This window comes from Alligator sinensis, unplaced genomic scaffold, assembly GCF_000455745.1.
Source record: "Alligator sinensis unplaced genomic scaffold, ASM45574v1 scaffold59_1, whole genome shotgun sequence".
In the NCBI taxonomy this organism is placed as follows: Eukaryota; Metazoa; Chordata; order Crocodylia; family Alligatoridae; genus Alligator; species Alligator sinensis.
In genome coordinates, this window is record NW_005841878.1 from 2305028 (window position 1) to 2329916 (window position 24889).

Genomic DNA, 24889 nt, shown 5'->3' on the forward strand with positions numbered 1-24889 from the left:
CTATGATGACAGGCTGAGAGCCCTGGGGCTCTTTAGCCTGAAAAAGCGCAGGCTCAGGGGTGATCTGATGGCCACATACAAGTTTATCAGGGGTGACCACCAGTATCTGGGGGAATGTTTGTTCACCAGAGCGTCCCAAGCGATGACGACTAGGTCGAACGGTCATAAACTACTACAAGACCGTTTCAGGTTGGACATAAGGAAGAATTTCTTTACTGTCCGAGCCCCCAAGGTCTGAAACAGCCTGCCCCCAGAGGTGGTTCAAGCGCCTACATTGAACACCTTCAAGATCAAACTGGATGCTTATCTTGCTGGGATCCTATGACCCCAGCTGACTTCCTGCCCTTTGGGCAGGGGGCTGGACTCGATCTTCCGAGGTCCCTTCCAGCCCTAATGTCTATGAAATCTATGTATCACCTGCGGCTCCTGGCACTGTACATAGGGGCCACGTGCCCTCGAGCTAGGTTGGATCCCACCTCCATGTGCCCCATGTGCCTTCGGGCCAGGCCAGCCTGGTGGTGTTTGACGGTGCGCACCAGCAGCTGGGCCAATACCATGTGACACAGCCAGGGGTCTCTGCCAACCGTGGACCAAGAACACCACAATGGCGGCTGCTGCTGCTGGGGGTGTGGTGGGGGGCTGTGTGGGGGTGGGGGACCCACCCCTCCTGAGCAGTCCCTTCCACCCCCACAGTTCCGTTCCCCCTCCCCCCCATGTCCCCGCTTACTGGGGACAGAGTTGGGGTCCAAGCCGCTGCTGCAGCCTTGCCTTGCTCCTATTTGCCCCAGCACACTGAGGCAGCATGCTGAAGTAGCAGGAGTACGGGGCAGCCATATGGGTGCCAGTGTCGCCTTGGAGGACCCAGCCTCCAGCTGCCTCTGGGTACGCTTCAGGAGTGTGCCTTGCGCCGCTTTTTTCCTGTGTTTTTTTTTATATCGAGATTTCCCAGTATCAAATTTAGACTCCGCGCCGCAGTGTGGGGAACATTTTTTAATTCCTAGTGTACCTCTTGCGGCATTTCAAACTGCTTTGAGATGCTGCAACAGGCACGTGCTCGCTTGTCTGGACACAGCCACAGAGGCATTTCACATCTCAGAGAAGCTGCTTGGCTAGAAGGAAGGTAATCTTTAAAAATGTGTTTGTGCAATGACTGTATATCTCACCAAAGAGGTTGTCACACATGCATGAGCTGAGACCCACCCATAAACAATTGCAGTTTTTATTTCAAAGGGGGAAGCCAGTAGTAAGTAAAACATTGGGAAGGAGCCTTGTCAGATACTGGTATTTGTCACCCTTGAAGAGAATAAATGAGAGACTCTCTCTTGAATATTTGGTAACTAAGGATATTATATTAATAGTCTATATGTTTGAAAGGATGTAAGTACTTAGATATAATTGTAAACTAGAAACACCTGATCATTAAGCTGGCAAAACCTCTTCTGCCAGAGCTGCAGCATGGAGAGGTGGTGTCAAAATAAGAATTAAAACTTTCCATCCCTGCATTCAGAAAAATTAGTAAAATCATTCCTCTTCCTGAATAAAATAGCAGATTATACTTTAAAATACATTTGCATAACCTTTTTACTGCTTTGGGATATAGTGCTTTTTATCAAGTTTGGGAAGTGCAACTACAATCTTAAATTACTGTGCTAAAAAGATGCTGATTAAAAAGAAGCGTGGGTGTTTTTGTTTCTAGGCGGTGAAGCTAGTAAGAAGGATGGTTTGCCATGTGTTCTAGTTTAGATCTTGCCATATAAGAGAGAAGTTATTGCCTTTTAAGATTTTGCTAAGACGAATGTTAATGGCAACATAGTTTGTGAGAGGGTACATATCATAATCTGAGAAAGCATAAGCCTCTTTTCAGTTTCTAGGAGAAATATGAGATAGTGAGTCATTGAGTATTTTGGAATTTTAAAATAGTCAAAGCGGTTCTGTATTATTCCAGAATATGCAAGTGGGGGAAAGAACACATTTTCTAAAGTTTTAGTGGGATAAATCCATATGTACCATTTCAGAGGAGTCCAGAACACAGGAATTATTCCTGGGTAGATTGGAGAATGTTTGTTCTGTATTAGTGTCTTAATCTAAAAAGTAAAAAGTCATTGACTTATCCATGTGATCACAGTCTAAAAAGCATTAAAATATGAACTGACTGATGAAACGGGATATTGTGTATTGATTAAGCTTTTCTGGTATGTTATTTTGAATTGGGTGGAAATACTGTTTTTCTTCCTTTTTGAACTGTGAAAGGTAAAAAGATGTTGTATATGTATAGTAACATGTTGAGTAAAATCAAATGAAGTAAAAAACGGAAGTCAGATACAGGGAAGAAACAGAAAAGCAATGCGGACTATCTGTCATAAATTTGCAACCTTTTTCCTGTATCTTGTGAGGTTTATACTTAATCATCAAACCACAGCTATAATAATTATGTCATCAGGCTCAGGAACTCCCCATTTTCCTGTGGCCTGAAGCTAGGTAGCATAATTTTCGGAGTATTCTGTTGCAGTTTGAATAATATGGTATAGACCAGAAAGTACTCGAGATATTTCTGTTTATAGATTTTGTAATCCATGAACTAGGATTGAAAATTATCACCAGAGTAAAATTTTAGAGAATCAACAGTTTTCCCAAACTCTTAAGAATTTGCTTGTTTTGAATTGGATGACTGAAGTTTGAAATAACAGAAATGAAATGGTCTTTACTACTACCAAGTGCAAAGTCTAACAAGATCAAAGTCATAACACAATTTTTAGCAGAAACTGAAATCTAAATATGACGAAGGAGAAAGACCTGGTGTGTGACCAGTAAAATGTGGCTATGCAAAAGGAAAATACAAATCTTGGGTATATCAGGTGCGCTAATACCAGTAGTGATAGTGTGAATGTCATTGTACACTGATAAAGCATCATGGATTTTATTTACAGTTCTGTTGTCTCATGTTCCAGAAAGTGAATTCAGACCAGAACTGGTATAGAGAAATTCCTCAATGGAGAACTTGTCTTAGAGGAGAGTAAGAGAACTGAGCTTGCTTAGCTTCATAAACTACAAGTTTAGTATATTATAATAGTTCTAAAAATATATCAAGAGGAGGGAGATGAGATATTTAAACATGAGGGTAATGTTGACACTAGAATAAGTGGGTGCAAACTGGCTGTGAATAAATTCAGAAAATGAGAGTGTGTCTAACTGGTATACAAGTCAGGTTCTGGAATTGACCCCATTACTCTTACTGGAAGACCTGATTCACTCCTGTAGTAACTCCATTGTTTCAGTAAAGTAAAAAGCCATCTAACTTACAAAATGTTACAATTCACTTGCATTTAAGTTATCTAATTTGTAGGCCTGTCAAGGAACCAGGCCCCACCCCATAGATACTGTATAAACAAAATAAACAGTTGCTAGTCACTCGAAGAGTTTGTTTTGCATAATGTGGGTTTTTTTTCAAAAAATTACTTAAAAATACATTATTTGAAATGTACTTTCTTAGTAGGACAAAGTGCAATGTAAGTTTGTTTTTACAAGCTGTTATTTAGGGGATTGATATTGTAGGCATACAAACCCGAATTTTCAAAAATGAGTTAATGAAATTACGCTTCCAAATCATTATTCAGGCATATAATTTTTTTGATCTTGAAAAGCACTCGGTACTCTCAAACTGACCATAATTTGAATCCTTGTATATAAAATGAAATATCTGTGAAATAACAGCCACATATATTGGAATTGAAGCCAGTATATTGGTATTGGAATTGAAAATTCTTGACATCAAGAGGACAGAACAACTCCATTATGAAGCCTGATTGGATGGATATGAATGGTTGGAGAAAAACAGTACTAATTAAAAAAATTACATTAGGTCTTAATTTGAATTAGTTTTAGAAATTATCATTAGTCCACAAGAGATGCACCTTCTTAACTTAATGCTAGTTCATCTAGTGAAGACCAGACACTCAAGTCAAAGTTCTCATCGCTGATCAAAATTATCAAAGACATTGCTTGCACTTAAATGGGAAAGGCCTTTAGGCCTGGTAGGACACTAAACCCATGTCTTGTCATAGCTCTAATGAAACGCTTGACGTTAACACGATTGCCTCTTCCTGTTCATGCACACTTGATACAACTATTATATATTCCCTTTTCTGTAAACTCAATAAATAATCTGTCTTCTTGCTGCTGATTTTTCTTTTCAAATGCAGAAACAAGCATGAGATGTCTGAAGAGTACAGGATTTAAAAAAAATAGCGTAGTTGGAGTTATGAGCAGCAATAAAGCAATGTAAATAGTTCTTAAAAGATGACAGGTATTTTATAAGAGAAAATTAATTATAGCTGCTGACTCAAAGGAACAAAACTGAGCCAACTAGCTACTGTAGGCGTCTTGGCTTCCATCCGGCCATTTAAAACATTTAAGTTTCTATTTGAGTAAACTCAAATATTAGTCTTCTGGCAGTAGGAAATGGACTAGTCTGATGAAGAAATTATGGGATTGGTCTTTGAACCCTGAACTGACATGAGACCAAAAGAGCCAGATGCCATGGTTGCACATCTTTGTATGATTATATTTTGACTTTTTCCACTTCCTGATTTACAGAAACTGTCAAGAGTTTAGAATATATTTAATTTAAGCAGTAAAAAATATTTGAGTTAAAGGATATCAGCCAAACATATTTAGATTAAGAGAAATAAGCATCCTTATTTCTAGAATTTTTATGAAATGTTTATACATTGTTTTAAACCTGGGTTTGTTTATAGCTGATGCCTGGATAATTTGTATAGCTCAGTCTATGTTTACTGATACATGTTTGTGGGTGTTTCTGCTTGCGCTAACATAACGCGTGTATTTTTTGCTGAAAAGTAGCCTAGTATTAGGTTGTCATATAACTGTGCAGTGATTTCAAGAATAGAATTGTGTGCAGTTAAATCTGCAGATGTCACCCAAGCCTAAGACCCTTTGGAGGACAGTATTAGGGTTCAAAATTATCATGATTCCAAATCAAATACAAAATACAAATTAAGCAATGATTGGTTAGGCTATAGTACTGCAGGAAAGGACCGGAGGGTTATAGTGGACTGTACAGTGAATATGAGTGTACAGTGCATTTTGCAAAAAAAAAACCCAATAGCATCTTTGGATATATTAATAGGTTGTTACATGGAAGCACAGGGAGTGATGACAGTACAGTTCCACACTGGTAGAATCGCAGCTGGAGAATTGTGTCCAGGTTAGGGCACCACAAACTGGAAAGAGTCCAAAGGATAGAAACAAAAAATATGGATCTAGAAAAAATGACCTAAAATTGAAAGAAATATTGTTATTTACTTTAAAGAAAATAAGACTGAGGAGGGTTTGATAAGTCATCAGAAAAAAAAGGGATTGCAAAAAGAGGATTGTAGTTATTTGCTGTCCACAGGGAACAACAAGAAATAATGGGCTTAAATAGCAGTGAGGGAAATTTTAACTTGGTTAAGAAGGACTTTTTAATAGTGAAGACAGTTAAGCACTGGAACAGATTACCTAGTTAGGCTGTGCAGTCATCGTCATTGTAAGTTTTCAAGTTCAGGTTAGGCAAACATTTGACTGAGTTTAAACAGAGAAATTCCTAAACTAAACAGGGGTGGGGCTTGGACTAGTTGACCACCTGAAGTCCCTTCCGGGATTCTTCCGTAAGAGAAGCAATACGGTTACTGTTTATCTGTACATACTCTGTATGTAGTCGTACATGTAAATTGCTATCTTACATAGCAAGTAGCCCCATCACTGCCTTGCTTCAGGTTGTATGCCTTTCTGACTGAAAACAGTGAAACCATCCTCCAGCATGCTAGTCTTCATTTTCAAAAGTACTTTCAAAAGTGCAACATGCCTTACAGAAATATCCTGCAGAGTTTTTAATAGGAATAAAATTGAATACAATAACTCTGGCAATGTTATAGTATTAAATAGAAAGGTACATCCCAGCAGTAGGAAATCTGTAGGATAGGCTATAATAAGACTATAAAAGTGGTAAAGTTCTTTTGGTTTTAAGAATAATTTCTATAGAACCTTATTGGTTTTGTTTCTTTTGAAATTCTGTAAAAATGTTACATAATAGAATTCACTGACTTCAGTGCATTAAAGAATGTTCTCCCTACTTAGATGTGTTTCTTTTGTATTAATGTCCTCTTAATCCAAACTTAGAATATTTGTTGGGTAGGGGATTCAAGCTGGAATCAACAGCCTTCAATACTCAAGCAAGTATGGATGTGCTTAATGGGCAGAAAACAACTGGCATAATGAAGGAATAGAATCAAAAGGTGTAAAACTGAAAGGTTCTTATACTTGGTGATAATGGTATGAATTTTAACTGTCTCAGGGTACTGATGGGCCTCCACTGTATATAACTCAGAGTAATAGATGAGGAAATTTCCTTGCTGTGACCTACTAAGGGAAAAAGTTGCTTCCAACCACACTAACTTCTGCTTGTAAGTGGAGGTTTAACAAATACTTTTTTTAAGAAACTGAAATTTTCTAGCTATGGAGTTCAGCATTTCCGTTGAGGGTAGAGTAGTGCATATACCAACCAAACCACACTATATATATTGTGTAAGGAAAATCCACATCCTTCTATTAAGTCTGATTTTTGTCTATTACATGTGTATTTTTGGGGGTGGTGGCAAATGTATTAATATTGCGTTCAGAATTTCCTGTTTCCTACAGCTTTGAACCACAGAATACATAGCTGTGGGACTGTATCACTTGAAAATTGTCACTCCATGGAGAAGAAATTTTTATGGAAGCTAGCTTAGGGAAAAATGCATGATCATTGAGGAAGTTTTGTTTTTATAGCTGTGGATTAATGTTTAACTCTTCACAGCTGGTCTTCTAATATGACCTGATGTTTCACAGAGAATTTTTATAAATGTCAATCAGTCAAACCATTTACTTCTTTAAGCTAATAATTTTTTTTTCCCCTTTAGCTTTCAAAAAGACTGCGTGAAAGAGATTGGAAGGTGGGAGATCTTTTGCAAGCAGTGCAGAAATACTGTGAAATGATGGAGAAGGCTTCTGATGGAGAGAGAGGTTTCAATAAACCTTTGTTTGGTTGGCTTCGGGAAAATGTCTGAAAAAATCCAAAGATTCACTATTCTTCACTTCATTCCTCTTTTAAAAGGAGAGGAGAACCCAGATATTTAGTTTAAAATTTAGCTGATGAATGTTCCATTAGTAGTCAGCATTTTACGAGGCTTTTTGGGGTGAAAGTCAATATAGCTGTGCTGTAAGTGCTTTGTGACACCATGTATCTAGTATGTTTATCCAGTGCATATCTTCATAATCTGTATCAGAGTATTTTTCATCCATGCACACTTGTATTACTGCTGTGTTCAGATGATTGAATTATTATTTGAAGAAAAATCTGATCTATGACAGTAGTTGACAGATGACAGTCTAAAATGGGAGTTAGAGGATTCCTCCTATATCAACACCTTATTAATTGCATGATTTTAAGTTTGAATTGCTAAAAAATACCCCACAAAACCAAACTTTTTAGTTCTGACCTTTTTAAAGACATTCTTTGTTTTGAAGAATCACCTTATGCTTCCCTCTTAACAATAGCAAAAAAAATTGAATGTTTTCCTCATGCAGTGTTGCCATCTTTTGACCAGTACAGTGCATTCTCTCTCATTCTCCATAAAAGTCTATTTATTCAGGAGATCATTTTGTGCCACAATGAGCACTTTAAAATCATAAAATTAATTAAAACATATAGAGGAAAGTTGCTACAAATTTAGTTGTCATTTTTTTCTTAACTAGATTGTTGTAAAAGAAGCCTTTTAATCAAATCTTTTGTCAGATGGAACTCATAGGTTACTTTCCAGTGCTGTCAACATGTCCTGCACTTGGTTTTTGTCCCTCTGTCTTTAGATATCAAGTGGTTTGGAAGTATTGTTAGTTTCTTGTTTTGTTCTACAGATCCTTTTGTGTGTGTAAGGGGAAGGGGGCCCTGAATGTGAGATTGTCACCTTACTGACATCGCTGCAAAAGAATCATGGGGGCTCATTTGTTTTGCTGGGATATAGACATTGAAATAGTCCTCTTGCTAATACTGTAGATAGTGGTGGTGTTTATATCCCCAAACTTGGGACCAGGTCCTGAGAGGTTGAATGCTTCAGCAGAAATTGCATGTACAGAGCCATTCTCAGGATTTTAGCCTTAGGGTGTTGACAGCCGTGGAAAAACAGAACAAAACAAAACAGCACTTTACTGGAAGAGGAATCACATCAGTTTGACCTGACTCCCCAGCATCTGTATAGCTCATGCACTTCAGGAGGGTTTTTTTTGGCATTTTTACCTAATAGCTCATTCAGTCAGCTATTAGATAAGTGCCATAAAGCTCTGGTGAAACACGAGGTATGCAGATGCTGGGGAGCCAGGTAAAACTGACACGATTCTTCTTCTGGGCATGCGCTGTGCTCGGTGTGGGGGCGCGCTGAGGTGAAAGTAAAGCACTGGGGTTTTGTTTATTTGTTTCCATGTCTGTAAGCACCCCTAGTTACAGAGATTCTCGGTATACAGCAGCGAGTCCAGTTGCTTTCTCCTTGTAGTGCCATTGTGCCTTAAAGGAGCATTCCAGTACTCATTAGGGCATTCTTCTTAAAGGATCTTCTTGTGCTTATATAGTAACGTGGATTTTAAAAGGAAACATACACACCTGCCTTAAGACAGGGTAAAGATATTGGTCTTTTTAAAAAAAATAAACAAATTGAAAAGTTATTTATTTTTATGGAAGATCTGTTTTCAAGATACAAGTGTATATAATGTAGATCTGTCATCACTTCAAAATTCCACAGTTCCTTAAGTATTGTCAAATATTGTTACCTCATCTTAATATTGTGTTCCTGTATTACCTCATTAATTGAAAGATTCCATAATGTCTTGTGGCAAAGTTTTGGGGTTTTTTTGAATTGTGACAGTTTTTGATTTTTATATGGGTCAAGTAGTCCTGTTGATTTAATAGTTAACACTAGGAGGTAGGAACTCATCGGTTCTAATCCTAGTTTTGCTACTGATTCTGTGTGGTCTATAGGAAACTGCTTAACTGATTTCATCTTTAAAATGGGACTAAAGTGATGAATCATTTTTGTACAGTGTTTCAAAACTAAATAACTAAGGGGGTTCCCCCCCCCCCCCCCCCCTGTTTTTTTTGGGGAATTTTTTTTTTTTTTTTTTTTTTTTTTTTTTTAAGAACACACATTTTCTACTTTGTGCAGTTTCAGATTAGGGCTATTTGTGATCTCCTGTTTCCCAGAGCAATCAGTAAAATGATCACAAACAACAATTTGATTTTAAGTGAAAAATAAGTAACAGAAACAAGTGGCTCTTAAAAACAAGATCTGGCTAAATTATTTTTTGATTGAATCCCCTAAAACTATATTCACTTTAATAAGGTTTCAAGGGTTGAACATAGAGGTAGAATTCTGGTTCAGGGTTTACATGTCTCCATCTGAATCTCAAATTAAGAAATTTACAAAAAAAAGTGTACATTTACAAAACAAAATGTAAATATACAGACATCTGTTAATAGAAGACTTTCAGAAATTTCCATGCAGGCTCAACTATTTTTAACATTCTTGTATCATATGATTGATTATTAAAAAATTGGTTAACAGATTATTCTGTTTTTATAAAGTTCTTTCCTACAAAAAATAGAAGGTGCAAACTCTGATTATGTATAAAGATCTAAACAGTAGTTAAGCAGGGATTCAAGTCAATTTATACTGAAGTGATAGTTTTTTAATTTTTACATAGACTTCTATTTGGAGACTCTAGGTGAAAGAACATCTCTGATGTAGTTCCATTAAATGGCATTATATTAGAGACTAGTTTTACCTATTTTTTTTCTCTCAGTAATATTAAATAGTTTCCAAGTCCTACATGTAAAGAATGTTTTTGTTGAAAAATATTTCATTTTTAACTAAAACTTGTAATTTTTTTATAAATGGACTTTCAACTCATTTTCTTCAGGCATTGGTATCTGGCTTCAAGACTGTTTTGAGTTACCTGTTGGATATTAATCATTAAATACAAATTACTGATTTACTTAGATATATCATATTAAAGATATATATCATTATTAAATTTAGTGGGGATCCTTATCCTTATTACATCTCAATGACATATTCTGTTACTGAAGAAAGTTGTGTTCTGTGCTGAATTGAATCTGTACTTACGCCACTAACAAACTTATTTAATCCATTCCCTCCTGAATGCAAGTGTGGAAATGCAAATTCACTGTGAATAACAGTGAGCCAAATTCTGATCTCTTAAATTAGAATAAATCTGGATTTTAGGCAAGTGAAATAGAGCAGGATTTTTTTTCGTTAGGCATATTGTGTGTGTGTGTGTGTGTATATATATATATATATATATATATATATATATATAGTGGGATGCTAAAAGAAAGGAAACCTGACTTTGTCTTAGGTTGAGGGAAATACGTGCAATGGGCTTCAAGTGTTCCAGAAGAACATACTTTATCAACCAAACTTTAAATAGATTTTTGTTATATTGGAAATTGGTTAGTAATATTTTGATATATTTTTAAACTTTCTATAAATAAAGCACTTTTGAGAAGGACCCCTGAATAAAATAGAAGTGAAATATGAGAATATTTAACACAAAAATTCCTCTATAAATCTGTTTAAAAAAAAAATCATCAACAGCTTTTAAGAGTAAGTATTTTTTTAAAATGTCTAATGTAACCATATGGTAGAATTAAACCACAGGCAAGTTCTAATATTTCAGTGTGAAAACATGAAGTAATAACTCACGCCTAAACCTTATTTAAATGTGATTTGCATAAAATATATGTTCCCAGAAACTTTCTGTTCTGGTACTAATGGTGTCTCTCAAAAATGTATTGGATTTTAAATGTTACATTTTTCTAATATAACTATATGGGACCTTTTCTGTAAAGAGCTACTCGTACAATGGGAGGTGCGAATGCACTAAGTAGTAAACACTGTCACCAGAACAAGAAGAGCTAGTATTTGCATAGCTGTTTACTGAAATGATTTGCAGAGGAAAATTCAGGTTTCGGAAATGATTTATTTTTAGTTTAAGAATTCTAGCCTTTCAGAAAGAGCCACTACTGTCAAGCCTGCACTGTACTTGAGCTTTGAGAGTACTGTGCCTGGCCACTGTAGTCACTTTATTTTGTATCATCTTTGTACATTCCTATTGTATAGCTGGAGTTGTAGTTTTAGAGGGTCATTGTTCTGTTGTTGCATCTGAATAATTAAGACTAAACATTATTAGCTGGAACTGCTGCTTACTTGTGCAGTGTTATAGCAATTCACAGCCCAGTTAGTGGTTCAACTGTATAACAAAAGCAGTTTATAAATGTTTATGTAACTGTACTAAGTGAATTCTATATGAAGGTCTTGTACTGTATAATGGTGACATCTTTTGCCATTTTTGTAATTTAACAATATATTCGGTTACCAGTTGGGTTGCACTAAATTTGTCCTGGTTTTAGCAGTGGCTTCAAATAAACAAATCCCATGTGTTGTAATAGTTTTAAGCAAACTGTCATTTATTCTATATTTTCTGTATTTTCTTTTTCTTTTTTTCCCACAGCTCTCACAACAAGTAGAGTTGGTTTTGTTAAGTTCTTGGGTGAAAGTTTGGAGGATGGTATGGTAAATAGCGCTGTTGCTTTACAGTAGATGGGTGTTAACAGACAGTGAAGACAGAAGTAACAGCTGAAACATTTCAGACGCCTTTGAAATGTGTCAGAGAGCCAGCTGCACAAACCTATGTGCCCTTTGAAACATCCCAAAAGCAGCTGAAATGCTGAAAAATACCACTGCTGTTTTTGAAGCACTTCACTCTTTTGCATATGTGTATACTGTAGGAAGCATGATGGAGATGTCTGGGTGCTCCAGCATCCAACAGTGCTCTCCTCTTCTGTCCCCGCCCATCCCCACACACCCAAGGAGAAGGAGAGAGAATGGAGCAGATGGGGCATTCTCCTGGCCAGAGCTGGGTAAACCCTTACCCCATGCTGAGCAGTAGTGCCCAGAGTCATTGGGGTGTAGTCCCCAGACCTGCAGAGCCAAGTATGTCCCTTACTAGCCCCCCTTTCCCCTCAGTGCTAGGATCAGCAGTGCCCACAGTGCTGGGACTCCCAGCAGTTGAAGTGCTCCTGGGGCCCTCCCAGCTTCTCCTAGCACTCCAATCCCTGGGTACCTCTCCAGTGCCAGCAGGGTGGAGGGAGGAGCATGTCATAGGCCAGGTATCGTAGATTTGTCACGCTCAGGGAGAGCAAGTTACCACAGCATCTTTTAGCACCCCAGTTTTTATGCACTGCAGCCGGGAAGTGCTTTCAAGGACCGTATGTGCGGTTAAAGGCTTATAACATTTTAAATATTTCCAAGCCTGTTACGCTTGGAAACATCTCAAATGTTGTTTGTCTGCACCCAGAGCTAATACCAAATCATTGTCTTAGCAGGAGTTAGAAAACCATTGTGCTTACCTTGGTGTGAAACATAAAAACCAAAGTTCTGACCATTCAAAAGTCCCATGGCTTTTTGGAGGACAGTATAGAAGTTATCCCTGGTTTCTTAATTCTAAGAAGGACATTGCATCCAGCCTTTCTGACTACTTTGTGCCTCTTGTCTTAAGTGATAACATAAAGTTGTGTGCTTAGTGTTTTCTCCAAAGCATAGATATATCAATCTTGAGAGAGAATTCATGTATATGTGATGCAATGCTTGGGAAATGTTCAAGTTGAAAAGCAGCTGTGGAGTCTCCAGGAAAAATGTTAAAAGGTAGGTTGGCCAAAATGTATGCATGCATTATATAAATGTGTCTATTAAAATCATTAGTTGATTTTGTGTTATATGACCTATATCTAGCCTACTTAACTTACCAGATAAAAAATTAATGGCTTTATTGTGAACAGAGGGCTTGTCTACACATTCATTAATGCATAGTAGTTACTGCACATTTAATTTAGTACTTGCTTAATGAAGTACTAACTAAATGTGCAGTAACTAAAGTTACTGCGCAGTAGTGCCAGCAGATGGGTTTTTAATAACACTTATTGTGCAGTAGCCTAATACTACTGTGCAGTAAGGTATTAGCACCGTTTTTGCCTGGGATTGTATTGTGCAGTGTTATTAGGCTACTGTACATTAAGTGTCCAATGTAGACATGTCCAGTGAGTAATTATCTGTGTTAGTTTAAAGCCAAGCAGGATTACATCAAAGTAATTAAACAGTTCTGATTCCAAAGGCTTCCTAAATAGAGAATGGGTCTTAAAACTGGAAAATGAATTGTTCATTTTTTCTTTCTTTGGCAATGTAATCTAACAGGCTGCTGACAGATGTTAAACATATGGTGAGATCTGATGTGTGATCCCAACAATTGTGCCCTTTGCTGTGCCACATGTGTATTACAGGGGGCACAATGAGAGATCAGATCCCAACTGTGCTGTATTGCTAGTGCAGGGGGAGCCTGTGATCATGATCCTGGGCTCCTCCAGCACCGGCAAATAAGCTTGGCTCCTCTACAGTCCTGCAGCTTGGAGCCCCAGTCCTGGAGCTTCCAGCTATGGGAGTACATGGGATCCCAGCTGTGGGAGGGCACAGGAACACAGGATGCAGTCCCTCAGCCTTTACTAAGAAATCCAGTTTGGTGGGGGGGACCTTTATGTCTGTGAATAGTATCTCAGTATTCAGCCTCATGGAAAACTCAAAATTCAGTATATATGTTGCATGGTAAAAAACAAAAACAAAAACAAAACACCCCCCCAATGGTAAATTTGGTGAAGGGAAAGGAGGAGCTATTTATTTGCAGTTTTTTTTCCTTTCTTCCAGGTGTTTCTTTTTTATAGCAGATTCCGGTTCTTCCTCAGTTTGCTCAGCTTCGCAAGTATTTCCTGTCACATTAGCAATGTCTGTTTGACACCGGTGTGGGGTGTTTTTAGTTATTCCCTACTCTTTTTTTCACAATGCGTATCTTGTTTCCTGTCTTTATCCCTTTTAGGCTTACTACATTCTTTGCTAGCTAACTTCTTCCTAGTCTACAGCCCAGGCTTTCAGTTGTGAGTGACTGGCATACTGATCACCACTCTGAGGATCAGATTGAGAGGTGGCCAGGGAAACTCATGCTAAGGTTGAAGAAGAATGCCCTGATTACTACCTTCCCTGGCCATCAAATGCCTGATTTAAGTTTAAGGCTGTCATCTCACCTCTTCCCTCACAGTCAAGGCAAGGGGTGTTATCTTCAGGGACAAGAGAACTGTCAAGTGACAAGTGTGACAATAGTCTGAGTGATAAGGAGAGCTTTTTGGTGACTAGTCTGTGACCACACAGTGCCTTTCCATAGCAGTTAAGAATATCTATGAACCAGAGTCTTTGTGGGGGAAAATGAAAGTATAAACTAATCTTTTCACCACTGTTTAAAAAAAAAAATACTTGTACTTGTTTCTCAAAAGGGGGTAGAGATCACCAGATATAGCTCACCTGATACAGACTATATACTTGTTTTAGGTGCTTGGATTACCAGTACCATAGCAAGGGCAATGCCAGCAGTGAACTGGCACCAGGTGCCTCCCATGGTGGGGATACTAAAATCAAACTACGGTAATGTTACCTAGTAGCACATAGGGGGGTGCTCTGCCCATGACCTGCACTGCATGCCAAAATGCCTGGCTATGGTGATGCCTATGACATACAAATACTCTAGGTAGAATAGAGCATTGCTAATGGGGTATGGTGCTTCTTCCATCCATCTCCAAAACAGGTTTACCTCTTGGTGTTAGAAAAAATCAAAAAAGCCACACACCACCACACAGAGCTGTATCTCTTCAGACTTACAACTGCCTCGTGGTTGCAACACCTCTCGTCTACTAGGGAAAGGTCCTGGTTCCTACTGGCCCTTTAATAGCACTGCTGTCTTCACACTGGTTGTTTCCTGGCACCAGCCTGTTGTTCTGATGTGGCTTCTGGCCTGCAGATTTTGACCAGCAGAAGTGGTATAAAGAAAAAAAAATGGGGGAGAGGGAAGACTACACATTTGGGAGAGTAGGCAATGGATAGAGGCTGGGCTGCCTCCCAGAAATCATCAGGCAGAAAGCAGAAGACCCAAGGTTAATTTTGGTCTGGTATTTCACTCAGTCATCTGTGGTTGCTTAGGCTTGGAATCTATTTAATTATTTTTTAAAATGTAATGTTTTATGCTGACCAAAAAACAACTGATATCAAATAATAAGGTCAATTTACCATACTATGTTGTTTGCACAGACAAAACATTTGCTATGCTATATGGCCACAGGGCGGTGTAAGCAGGCTCAGCTCCAGTGAAAGCGGTCTGTTGCAAGCAGACCTGGACAGGTTGGACAAGTGGGCAGAAAACAACAGAATTCAGTTCAACAAGGAGAAATGCAAAGTGCTGCACCTAGGGAGGAAAAATGTTCAGCACACCTACTGCCTAGGAAATGACCTGCTGGGTGGCACGGAAGGAAAGCGGTAGAGTTGCACCCACTTACATCAGGTCTCAGTTCTCTCCCTACTGTTTAATAACAAACAGTAGGCATGATTTTTGATTTCCGTTTCTGAAAAGGATCTGTTTTCACGCTTATCGCCTCATAATATTGTGCTCTCAGCAGACATTACACCCGTGTTGGTTAACCACACAAAACCAGTCATACTTTTCCTGCTGCTTCAAGAATGTTAGTGTAATATGAACAGTAATACAGGAAAAAGCTAACTGACCATCTTGTCACTGGAAACCCTAGATCCACAGGAGATAAATAATGTCTCCTTTGAAGGATGGAATATAATACAAATGATCAAGCAAGAAATTCTCTGTGACGAACTGAGGAGGAAAGGAATTGTCTTATAACTCAGGCAAATGTTTTCAAAGATATGGTCACATGTTATCTGTCATGTTAAAGTGAGCTCTTTGAATGTAGTATTTTGCATTCTATGAATTAGTTATTTAAATAGAGTATAGAAGTTACCTGTGAATTTTCATGTAATAAATGCAGCTGAGTTTAAAGATGCCTTTCTGTAGCACAAGTTCTTAGCTAGGTGCTGCAGGGCTGTAATGCCCGAACATCTCAGATTGTAGGAACAAAAGACTGTATTTCAGATGTGGAGTCACGAGCTGACTCCTCCAGATCTCTCGAAAGTAATCTGCAGTGTAGTATTCAGTTACTCTGGCTCCAGGGTGGTTGGAGGAGTGGAAGGGGTTAATCTGGGACATCCTGACTAGCCTAATAAATGTTGGCATTTTCAAGAAAACCTCTTTTTCCCTGTGACTGCCTGGGAAAATAGAGGTGGGTGTTGGAAATTCCCTAAGGAGTCTGGAGGGCCTCATCAGTGTGATCAAAGAGCTTTTGAGAAGTTGTCAGTAAAGCTCCTTAGATCACTTCAGAGAAGGACTAATGATCACTTTTGGCTAAGATGGTTTTGTGAGTGTTTTTCTCTCCTTAAAGTCTTGGAATGTACTGTTTGTTGTACCTGTTTACCGTGTAGTTCCTGAATACTCAAATTGCTTTAAATTCTCCCTCAATACTTCATCTTTCCATAATTATAAGGGCAATAATGTGAAGAAAGGAAAGAGTCCTACCCTAGCTAACTTGAAAACATCCTGCTCTGGTATTGTAGATGAAATGTGCAATAATTCATGGTTTTGAGTACTTAAATGTTAGCAAAGCTAGGGCTATTTGGAAACACCTTTTTTTTTTTAATTCTCTCAAAACCTTAAAAACAGCTTTCATAGCTAGGTTAATCAAAATCTTAGCATATTTAAAATGTATATAATATACACCTAATTAATAGAGAGTGAGAAAAAGAGATGTGCTCATAACACCCTCATGACCCTGGCAGCTCAGTTGATTTAGATGTACATTTGTTTCCTAACAAGGTGTGGGTGGTATGGATGCTAAGGTGCAGGATTGATGGCACAGAGGTTGCGAATTTGAGGCCATAGCAGAAATGCTCATGGTGCAGTCTGTCAGATTCCAAGACGATCTTGAAATTCTCTTAAATACCTTGTCACAGGGACATGAAAAAGGGAAGGATTATACTTGCAACTTCTATACTCAAGCACGTAGTCATGTAATAATTCAGCAGGTATATGCAATGTGAGGGATCTCCATAAACGGAGGAAATGAGTGTTGTGTACCTTCATGCTTTCTAAAGATGCTGACTACTGGTGGGTATCCAAAAATAGAGATTTTTCTTTCAGCTGTTGGGCCCCCCCACTTCAGAGCGTGGCTGAGTTTCTCTCAATATATGGTAAAAAACATTTTCACACTTTTGTAATAGGCCTCCCTTACTTGGATTGCATGGGGGAGAATGGTTTGAGAGAAGTATAAATTTATTTTAATCAGAGGTGCACCAATATATCGGTCCATATTAGATTGGCACCGATAAAAGGAAAATTGACATTATCAGCAATCACCTCTTTTGGCCGGTGTAGCTAATATGAAGCTGCAGCATACATGTGGCCAGGAATGCAGCCTGGAAGCTTGGAGAGCAGTGTTGGGCTGGTAAGTCTATGGGGTAGAGAAGGGGCATAGGTGGGACAGATCTTCGTATCCTGGATGGAGGCATGGGGGCATGTGCGCCTGGATTTGTCCATGGGGCAAGGGTGGGCTGCCCACTGTGGGCTCAGAGCTAGTGGCTGCTCTGAACTCTTCCCAGTGTGGGGGCTGTGCTCAGGGCAGGCAGGCACAGGGTGGATAGCAGCGCCACTGGGAACAGTGGCTGCAGGGAATTTTGCGGTGTCTGTAGCCAACCCCGCACCCAGCACCGCTGCCCACCCTGAGCACAGCCCCGGCCCAGACCCCTGCCAGGAAGTGGCTGGGGCAGTACCCGGTCCCAAGTTTGTAGTGGGCAGTCTGCCCCCGCCATGTGCACAAATCTGGGGGGGCACAAACCCCCAAACCTCCCTTGGGAGTGTGCACATTGGCAGTGAGCTCCCCCCCACCCCAGACAAGCCACCTGCGGCTCCATCCAGTGCCCCACTCTGCCCCAAGTGGGCAGTGTCTGCCCCAGTCCCACTTCCTCACTGTGGGGGTCCTGATCTGTCCCCCACACCCCTTCCTGCCCACAGACTTACCAACCGGACGGCTTCTCCAAGCTGCTGGCCTGCATATCAGCTCTTGGATCAGTATCAGCTGATATGGCTGGTTCATAATCAGCCATTGGCATGGGCCAAAAAAATCTTAAATCAGTGCACCCCTATAAAAATCCGGATTACTGAGTTGCTCAGTTTTTGGTTGTAGTTGTGTTGGTCTAAGGACATAGGCAGGCAAGGTTCTTTGAGCATACGTGATATCTTTTATTAGATCAACTGAGTAGTTGGAAAAAGGTTCTGAGCAAGCTTTCGGGCACAGTCACCCTTCTTCAGGCATAGAAAGTCTCTGCTTTCCTGGGTAGTGTTTGGGCAAGGTGTGTTTGGGGCTTGAGAAATGCTTTATTTTTGGTGTGCCTGGGTGCTGTCAGTGCCTTTATAGCTTGCCTTGGACAAGTCACTTCTTTCCTATGCCTCCATCTTCCCATCTGTAAAATGGAAATATTACTGATTTCTTGTGAAGTGCTTTGACATCTAAAGATGAGAATTATGATACAAGGAAGTAGACATGTTGTCAACTTTTCTGAGACCCATATAATATCTGATGTTATTCTATGATCTTAACTCTTGTGTTTAAATAAATAGAAGATAACCACACCTCTCATTTAAATAAAAGTATATATATATCAAAGAAAATTAGGGCTGGAATGGATTTCAGGAGGTCACCTAGTCATATACCCTGCTCAAAGCAGATCATCCCTATCTATGTCATCCTAGACAAATCCATGTTTTCTCCATGCGAAGAAAAGCTTGAAAACATGAACCAAGAAATCTAAAAACAAGGAAGCAAAGAAAGAAAAACCCCAAATTTATTATTTGTAAAATTTGATGGTTTGTAAAACCAATCTTGTGACATTTAGAAGGAACTTGACCTATAATTTTGGGGCACTTGTTTGGCAGTACTGGGCAGACCTATTTCCTCCTTTAATCTATTCAGTATGTGGTTTTCATTATCATAGCTCCTGCAGCTGCTGCACACTCTAAAGTCCTAAGGAATTTTGGAAAAAGCTGAGTTTTTATACGACCCTTCCCCAGCATGCATTATTCTTGTAAGGGCACAGTATTTCTTTGCATTATATCCAGTCCATGGCAGATAATAGAACCTCCTATAATCTAAATCACAGGCCTGGGATCCAGTAGCATAGCTTCATACCCAGCTGTGCTACTTCCATCCTGAATGTTCTGTCTCACCAATATGCTAAGCCACAGTTTCTCCATTTGTGAAGTTGGGTAATGCTTACAGTAGTTCCCAAGATGACATGATTAATGTCTGTACACTGCTTCATGATCAGGTATTTAATTGGAATAGGAGTTAGATAAAAGTCACTTGTCAACTTTCAAATATGGAAATGGTATGCAGAAGAGAATCCTGGACATGCATTGTGAGTGCTAATGCTTGTTATGCCAAAATATACATGGTCTTGGTTGTGTTTTGGTTCCTACAATTGCATGAGATCAGTGAAATTTAATCAGCGACAACTGCTTACCCAATAATAAAGCGGGCATAGCACATTTCATTTTCATAGTTTAAAATACGTTTGTAACCACAGGGGTGTATTGGTGTGTGTGTTTGGGCGGGGGGGGGTGGGGGACTCCACTGGTGCACTTGCAGCCCCCTTTAATTCCTGTTCCACCCATAGTTTTTAAAACCAACTGCCTGGTAATGGCAGCAGCATTTCTAGTCAGGCAGTGCTGAAGTAGTCAATTGACTTCATAGTTCATTATTGTAATCTATTGGATTCATTTTAAATTCTTCACTCCACAGGTGTTAATGGCCCTCTCTTCTATCTAATGGCTTTGATGTCTCACCAATCAAGCTCTCCTTTGTTCTGCAATTCTACTGTTAACTGCTCCTGCCAATGAAGCTCCTATTTCACAGCCCTGCAGATTGTTTTTAACTCATTCCAATGAAGTTATAGGTGCATTTGCTTCCGTCTTAAATTGAATAATACATCCCGAGGCCCCTAGCATATTAGCAAAACTCTTGTTGATGTTTAACTGGAAAAAAATGTGTTGTTTTATATATGATGATGCACCTCACCATGTGCACCCCTTTTTCAAAATGCTAAATCCATCCATTTATAACCATATTTTAATTTTTTGTATTTTATAAATCTTATTTACCCCTTAGAGGTTTACAGAGATATTTGTGACGGGATCATACTGAGCAGTGGGGGCAGCTTTTTCGGCAGGCACGCCACAAACTAAGCCCAGCAACTTCCCCAAGTGCCACTCTGAACCTCCTCTCTTGCCTGATCTGTTGTTTTGCTTTGTGCTCCCTGCCTAACTTGCTGCTCAGCTTTTTGTTCTTTGCCCCATCAACTACTATATTCCCTGTTTTTTCCCTGATGTGCCACATACTCTATGTATAGACTGCCTGTGCCACTTAGGCCATGTGTGCCAGAGGTTGGCCATCCCAGATGATGTAGAGCTATCACATGGCTTTGTTATGAGTAGCAGGCAGTACACTGCTGCCCAAAGGGAAGGATGCTGTGCCAGGTATTGACAGACTTCAATGTAAATCCCCTTCCCATAGTGTTGACATGCTTCTCATGTCCAATGTGTTGGTAGAGCCAAGGCCTCCTCGCTCCCACCCACATGTAAGGGTGAAACATAGAATAATAGAGTCATAGAAAATTAGGATCAGAAGAGACCTCAGGAGGTTATCTAGTCCCAACCCCCTGCTCAAAACAGGACCATCCCCAACTAGATCATTTGAGCTGAGCCTTAAAAACCTCCAAGGATGGGGATTCCAACATCTTTCTAGGTAACCTTCTGCTTCCTCCAGGTCTCCCGCTTCCCCACTTACCTCAGAGCTTTGTTCTCCACCCTCCTGTGCACCTAGTTTAAAGCCCTCCTCACTAGGTTAGGGAGCCTGTCTGCAAAGATGCTCTTCCCTCTCGTCAGGTGGATCCTATCTCTTCCTAGCAATCCTTCTTGGAACAACATCCCATTTTCAGAATGTAATAATGTGTAGTCTAATATATAAGCACCAGTTACTTCACTTTTTCTGCAGCAAAGTATGTACTGTATTAACACAGCTGTTGTTGTAGGTCACTTCCAGTGTAACCAAGTTTGAGTGTTTGGTAAAGTAGGATAGTATTGCTATTTATGATGGTGTCTGTTTTGGGGATCTAATAACTAGATTACGAATCTGAAGTACATAATACAGCACTTCATAAAGTAGGCTACAGAATTTAATTCTGTGCATGTATTTTTCAAAAAAGTGTCTTGTGTTACTTCCATTTGAGTTTCCTTCCAGTGACCCAAGGAGTCTACCTTGTTAATTTGTATCAGTCCTCTTCTATCTATCAAGGATCATCCAGCATATACTGAGGATATAAAATGCTACTTAAGTTATATTATGGAAGTAACACGAGACACTTTTTTGAAAAATACTTGCGCAGAATTAAATTCTGTAGCCTATTGTATGAAGTGCTGTATTATGCAATTCAGATTCGTAATCTAGTTATTTTTGACTTACAATCCTGTAGGGGAAAAAGTAAAGGCCAGCTCCTCTGGTAAAGACTATCTCTTCCTCTCTTTACATAATGTCTGATAAAAAAGGGGTCCTGCTTGTTGGTTAGAACTTTGGAGTACAAATAAGTAACAATCTTGGTAGGTAGGTCAGATCATCATGGGGTTTGCTACTCATCTTATAAATATTACCTGCTTAAAGTCCCACAGAAATAATTAAAAAAAAATATCATAACCACTCTGTTGATGGTGGTTTGCTAAACAGCAGTAGGTGGCCCACAATCGGATGTCAGCCATACTTCCCAAACTGTAGTTGTGCTGGTAATTGGTTTAATTTAAAATGCAGCCAGGCTTGTGCTCTGACTCCAGGTAATGCCACCACAACCTGTTTGTGACACCAGCTCTGTTTTTGTGGTTAGAATTACACCAGATGGACAGTCTATTCTGTATTTCATAAACATCTTTAAGATGAATAACTTTATTCATATAACAGCCCTTTCAAAATCCCCTGCCCTGACGCAGTCTTTGAATGCCAGATTCAGCATGTTGGTCTAATTGGTTAAATCTCATCCAGCTGCTGAAAGTAAGAATTCCTATCACTCGTTATACTTATTTTGTTGTTGCTAAAGACTTATAAATTAGAAAATTACAACAATTTTCTTAGGATATGCCAAAATGTAAATACAGAATGGCTACTGTAGTTGATGGGGTTTTTTTTCTGGGGGGAGTATTGTGGGGGGGAGGGCAGAGGGACATGGTTATAAATTAGTCATAATTTATTAGCTACAACTCTGACCATTATACCATTACATACCTTTCTGAGATTTTTGTGGATTTCCTGTCTTCATATTTACAATGAGGACAAGAGATTAATCATTTACCACATCTAGTGATGACTGACTGCATCCGGTCTAATTTCTACTACTGTTTTCCATTTTTCATTTTTTCTAGAAACTTAACTTGGGTGTGGTTTTATACCAGTTGTCTGGTTTCACTAGACTAGTAATTGATAATTTCAAGATGCATTTGGGGGAATTGATTAATCACAATCTGGAGCCCTAAAATGCTATAGAAACACTTGGAAATTTGCCTAGTACTCAGCTTCCACTTCCAATGCACAGCAATAAAATATAGGATATTTTACATGTGCTTTTCCTAGACACACTATCTGCCATAAAAAACAAACTATAATTACAGTGCAGATCAAAGACCTGATTATTTTGTATTTGTAACCCGGGTGGTACTTGGGTATATACCCCCTCTTTAAATGAAGGGATGTTAATGGTTGTACATGTGGGAGGAGAAGCTGCCCAGCTGTGTCCAGCTTTCCTTCCCCTCCCTATAGAGCAAAGCCAGAACACTTGTTGAGACTTCACTATATACAGATTTAATAAAATATAACGATTATATTAAATCTAAATATAAAAATATATACATATAGGGGAACTATAGAGATAGATATTTACAGATCTAAGAAAATACTTTATATACAAATTGGGGGTGAGGAGGTCAAAACAAGGGGTTCATAGAGCAACATGTAGCTTGAGGCACAGGTTATACCTAAGACCAAGGTTAACACTCTGCCCTAGAGTAACTGTGGAGTCCTGAAAGAAACTACCCCTGTAGATAAAGGAAGGCAAGAAAAAGAAAGAATGGGTACCCTGAGGCCTTAAGGGGCTATCATAGCTCTGCCCAACTCACCCAGCTGGTCAGGCCCTGACCCGAGAGCCCTTCTCTTTGGGGCATCTCACCAGCTGGGGATGCTGGGAAGGGGTAGGCCTCCCTTCCCTGTGGGAATCCCCATCCCCTGGGTGGCTCATGACTCCTCCAGGCACTGATGACATGGCACCCGTCTCCCGTGTGAGTCATCTCCTCCTCCTCCTGTGGAGGGCCTCAGCTGTGTTGGGCTCTCAGCCTCCTGGCTTGCTCATGGCCTTGTGCATTGTCCCGTGCACTGACAACCCTGCCTTGTGTGATGGGTGGGGTTGGAGACACGAGCTGCCTTGTGCAACACCAAGGTTTTGGTCTGCTCCTAGACCCTCCATGTACCAACCTGTATACCGTGTGCCCAGCCTTGTGCCAGGGTTAGAGACTTGAGCTGCCGCGTGCAGCTCCTGGGTTTTGGTCTGCTCTCAGACCCTCCATGCACTGATCTGTGCACCGTGTACCCGGCCTTGTGCTGGGGTTGGGGAACCTGAGCTGCCGCATGCAACTGGGCCTGGGTCTTGGTCCTTCCTGGACCCTCTGTGCACTGATCGGTGCAATATCACCATGTTCTTTCATGGGGAGAAGTTGCTGCTCCCTGTCCAGCGAGGCGTCTTCTGGGCTTTTCTGGGGCAATTGCTCCGCCCCACTGGTCAGCTCAGCCAGCTCTTAGGCCTCTTTGCCACCCATGTGCTGGGCACACTGCCTTTTTATTCCCTTCTGAGGCTCCGCCTCTGGATTGGAAACCAATCAGAGAGTGGGGGTGCTAGTCCCCTCTCAGGTCCAGCTCTTTGTCTGGCCCTGGGGTAGGGGGAAATGCCCACCAATCGCTTGGAGCTTCTTTGAAGCCAGCATGATGGACTGCCACCGGCAAGCCTGCCGTATATTGTTGAAGCAAATATCAAAAATACACTAATTGTATCTTTAAGGCAAGGATTTTTGTGCTATCTTTTATTGGACCAACAGTATAGTTGGGAGACCTGTTGGATAAGGCATCTAGTGCCTTTCCTCAAGTCTGAACAGGTCTGTATCTTTAAGGAATATTCCTCTTACATCTGTTCCACATCTGTTCCATTGAGGACTTCTAGAAATCTCCTTGTTTATGCCCTTTAATCAGTTGCACTGCAACTGGTTTTTTTTACAAAAGAAATTAGTACAAGTCTCTTGAGCAACATCTATTCCTAAAAGCAGGATTTAGGAACTAGGGAATGTGACTTTGCTTTGTGTGTGTGTGTGACTCTTTACGTATTTACATGTTTCATTTTTACCATCTTCTTAGAAATGACAGGAAAACTTTGGTTTGCCACTGAATATAAAGCCTACCTCTGAAATATCCTTTTTTGGTCTTAAAACCCATGCTTCTCCCATTCTCCCTGCAGTTCCTGATTATAAGTTTTTACATTTGTTTGGTATTTAGTGATAAATTGAATGACTAAAGGTGCGATTTCAATGCTAGATTCCTGAGAGAAAACACACATTTCCCCAGATGCATAGATGAGAAAACAAAATTCCACATGGGTAAAATAAATTGTGTGAGAGGTTCAGTTTTGACCATCCTTTATCTTCTGGGGCTTTCCCT

General features: G+C 39.8%; 1 protein-coding gene across 9 annotated transcripts in view; it reads left to right on the forward strand.

The window, feature by feature from the left end:
• AKAP11 (A-kinase anchoring protein 11) overlaps positions 1 to 11548 on the forward strand; it is a 64029-nt gene extending 52481 nt beyond the window's left edge. For all 9 annotated transcript variants that reach the window (XM_014527924.2, XM_025196171.1, XM_025196170.1 and 6 more), the window contains one exon: positions 6957 to 11548. In XM_014527924.2, coding sequence (XP_014383410.1) covers positions 6957 to 7103 — 147 coding nt within the window. In that variant the 3' untranslated portion in view covers positions 7104 to 11548. The remainder of the gene's footprint in view (positions 1 to 6956) is intronic.
• Positions 11549 to 24889: the final 13341 nt, after the last annotated feature.